At 28.8% G+C, this 4,380-nt stretch overlaps 1 protein-coding gene across 1 annotated transcript; it reads right to left on the bottom strand.

Moving 5' to 3' along the window:
* On the bottom strand, positions 3,318-4,380 carry LOC107617441 (short-chain dehydrogenase cctT-like). Its single transcript, XM_016319202.2, has one exon. It carries the CDS (start codon positions 4,336-4,338, stop codon positions 3,496-3,498), a length of 843 nt encoding a protein of 280 aa, XP_016174688.1. The 5' UTR covers positions 4,339-4,380; the 3' UTR covers positions 3,318-3,495.

Genomic DNA, 4,380 nt, shown 5'->3' with positions numbered 1-4,380 from the left:
AAATTTCGTTTGACCGATACAATCATTAGTTTTGCATGCATATTTGCATGACCAATTTCATGCAGACAGGAAGTCTAGAGCGCATGATTTTGTTTCAAGAATAAAAAGAGAGATCGGATTAGGAGGAATGTTGAGAAAGAGAAAGTGACCCTCTTTTTGATTGGTTGTAATGATGAGAAAATGTACTATATGTACACCCCACCAAGCACTACTAATAAAGACACCAATTAACATTTTTTTATTCACTGAAATTGAAATAAATTATAGAGAAATATTAAATAATACCAATATCATTTTTTAAAATTAAGACAATAGTCAATGACATAAAAGTTGGTCCCTCTACTTCCTTGTCAAAATTTGCTTTCTTTCGATCTACTATTTTTCAATTTTTATGTGGGACAAATTTGGGGATAGCATGTTTGTGCTCTTTCTCTCACTAAGGGAGTGCAAATTCCTTGTTAATTAGCAATCTATCACATATCCGCATAGGAAATAACGATTTGTTGTTAATTTGATTTTAAACGGATTTGATTTTAATGTTGATGCAGTGTCAAAAAAAAAAAAATCTAAAATTTGATGCAGTGTAAACTATACAAACAATTAATATACTGACAAATTTTACGTAATTTTTATCAATATGATTTTATCACATATAATCTTCTAGTATTAATTTTCTTAATATAGGTCAAGACTTGCTTATATATAGCTAGGTGCCTAGGTAGTTTGTTTAATTGTTTAGTGAAATATTTTACTAAAGTGATTTTTACACCATAAAATTGAAATTGTGTTCTCGTAAAATTTGAATATATTCTTTAACTAACTAATAATGAAAAATGTTACACACACACTAAAATTACTATTAATTATCATGATAAAATAAATTAACTGTCGTCTTTCAAAACAACAAAGAAATCAATCTATACAAGAATAACTCTCAAAAATTTATAAAGAATAAAATTTTATTAAAAATCAAAATATTTTATTTAAAATTTGTTGAGAAGCCATTCAAGTGTTTGTTCATTTATAACAATATATAATACCAAAACAGAATTTTTGGTGTCCAACTTTATGTTCCAATATTGTCCTTAATGATAGAAGTTCTCCGTACATGCATGCGTCAGTTACTTTAAATAAAAAAACTTCCACCGTTAACAACAACACATATTCTTCTATCTCATTTTTATTCTGTATTTTCACTAATAAACCGTAAAAATGCGTAACCTCTTCTTCAATTCTTCATTTCAATAATTTATCCTTTTCAATTTTTCTTAATTCTCTTCTCCATTCTGAATGTGCTTATATAACAATTATTTGGATGAGTTTTTGTGGTTGTATGAAGTAAATAACGATGATGCCAAATGTTGATTTTCGATGCCATGTATGAAAGGAGGAAAAGAATAATTAGCAATAATAAATAATTTTTTATAGATCTTATCATTTTGTTTTGGGTATCTCTATAACAATATATAATGCCAAAACAGAGTTTTTGGTGTCTAATTTTATGTTCCAATATTGTCCTTAATGATAGAAGTTCTCCGTACATGCATGCGTCAGTTATTTTAAATAAAAAAACTTTCACCGTTAACAACAACACATATTCTTCTATCTCATTTTCATTCTGTATTTTCACTAATAAACCGTAAAAATGCGTAACCTCTTCTTCAATTCTTCATTTCAATAATTTATCCTTTTTAATTTTTCTTAATTCTCTTCTCCATTCTGAATGTGATTATATAACAATTATTTGGATGAGTTTTTGTGGTTTTATGAAGTAAATAACGACGATGCCAAATGTTGATTTTCCATGCCATGTATGAAAGGAGGAAAAGAATAATTAGCAATAATAAATAATTTTTTATAGATCTTATCATTTTGTTTTGGGTATCTATAACAATATATAATGGCCCCTATTTTTATAAACTAAAACTACGTACTCAGTTCCGTTTTGTAAACTCTCCATTAACTAATGCCTAACGAGAGAGTTATGTAACTTTTCCCCTTTCAACAGTAAAAGGGATTAAAATCAAACTACTCACTCTCAATCATAAAATGAATTAAAATACTTATCTTTTAATAATATAAAAATTAAACATAATAAATAACAGGTAATCTATAACAATATATAATAATAATACCAAGAGTTTTGTTGTCCAAATTTAAATTTTAATATTGTTCTTAATGAAAGAGATTTACTGTTAAAAAAAATTCTCAATACAACTGTCAGTTATTCTAAATAAAAAAACTTCTACCCATTTTAAATATCAACTTTATTAAAAATTTTCTATTGGATGTAAATCATTGTTGCGAATTTTTAAAGAGTAAAAATAAAATAGTTTAAACAGGACATTTTTTTTAAATAAATGTACAAAGAATAATTTTTCTCTTTAAATATTTATTATCCTATTATTTTAATATACTCTTGGTATTTACACAATATATAATGATAATTTGTGTCTAAATTTAAATTTCAATATTACTCCTAAAGAAAGGTTTATTATTAAAAAAATTCTTTTGCCAGTTAGGTTAAATAAAAAAATTTCTACCTATTTTTTCATAATGATCTCACTAAGATTTTTTTTATTATATGTAAATTATTATTGCAGATTTTTTTTATTTGGATATATTTTTAAAGAATAAAAGTAAAATAGTTCAACAGGGACAATTTTTTTAAAAATAAATTTACACAGAATAATTTATCTCCTCAAATTATTATCATACCCTTTTAATATACTCTAAGTACCTATATAATATATAATATCAATTGGCGTCTAAATTTAATTTTCAATATTATCTTTAATAAGAGAAGTTTATTATTAAAATAATTTTCACACATTTTCACAGCAACTTTATTAAAAGTTTTCTGTTGTATGTAAATCATTCATGCAGATTTTTTTTATTATGGATATACTTTTAAAAGAATAAAAGTAAAATAGTTTAACAGGACGATATTTTTTTAAAAAACTTTACACAGAATAATTTTTGTACCAATATATCATGATTTATTTATTTGGATGAGTTTTTGTGGTTTTATGACATAATATATGTATTCCTATAAAAAATGAAAATGACTTCATAATTTACTTTTTTTAATTTAAATTTATTTATTTTATACTTTTTACATATATTAAAGTACTTAAAATATTATATTTTTATAATTTATTTATTAATTATTGATATTAAATTTATAATTTTAAAAATAAAAATATAAAAACATTTTTTTAACTCAATGGAAAAGTGGCTACCGTGCCTGTTGAGCCGCTAGTAATAAATAAATGGACACAATACTAGAGATTAAGTTAAATAAGTTCAATGACCAGTTGGCTTAGTGGGATGAGGCACATCCCACCCCACGTTTGAATCTTATCATTATGAATAGAACAACTATGTTGGAAGTGTTCGGTACTAGAATCAAGATCAATTGATCAATATGCCAGATACCGAAGTAAAAATTGATCAAAGGTTTCTCTCAAGTTAAATAACAGATTCAAATCCTTATTATAGCTTTCTGTTTAGGCCAAAACGAGTAGAAAAAAACATATCTCTAACCCAAATGGGAGACCAAGAAAGCAAAGCAAACAAGCCAGTCATGTGACCAAAAGCAATTTGTTTTGGTGGTCTAGTCCTCAAAACTTTGTTCACAACATGCCTTGCAAAAACTCTTCCATCCGTTGCCTTCTCTCCTTGAGAAGCTCTCGCTCTCTCCGCAATAGCATCCTTAAACTCCTTGTAAAGCTTCCAATCTTGGTTCCCCAATCTCTCCAAATTCGCCCTCCCGAGATTAGACCTAACAGATCCCGGGAGGACGAGAACCACGTCGATCCCAAACGGCCGCAGCTCGAGCCGCAAACTGTTCGACATGGCGATAACAGCTGCCTTGCTCGAGCAATAAGATCCGGCCCAAGGCGTCGACACGGTTCCCACAATGCTTCCAACGTTGACTATTCTCCCACTCCTGCTAGAAGCCATGTGAGGGACAACATGCTGAACCATTCTAAGTTGTCCCAACGTGTTGATTTCCCACGCTTTGCGAATTGCGTCGAGTGGCAATTCGGCTAACGGACCGGTGCTACCTATGCCGGCGTTGTTAACCAGAATATCAATGCGACCGCGCTTTGATATAACGGTTGAAACCGCCGAATTAACACTTTGATCTGAAGATACATCAATTTCGAGTGTTTCTATGTTGCTGTGTGACTCCAATTGTTTCATGTCTTGCATCCTTGTTGAGATGTCTGAAGCAAAGACATGGCAATTTTTCTCGGCAAATGCCTTGCAATATTCATAGCCAATGCCACCTATGGCACAGCCAGTGACTAGTACAATTTTAGGATCACTCATAATTCTTGAATATAATGTTTATTAGGTTAATTGATGTCAGAA

The sequence above is a fragment of the Arachis ipaensis genome, chromosome B01, assembly GCF_000816755.2.
Source record: "Arachis ipaensis cultivar K30076 chromosome B01, Araip1.1, whole genome shotgun sequence".
Lineage (NCBI taxonomy): Eukaryota > Viridiplantae > Streptophyta > Magnoliopsida > Fabales > Fabaceae > Arachis > Arachis ipaensis.
This window is presented reverse-complemented; position numbering and strand designations above follow the sequence as displayed.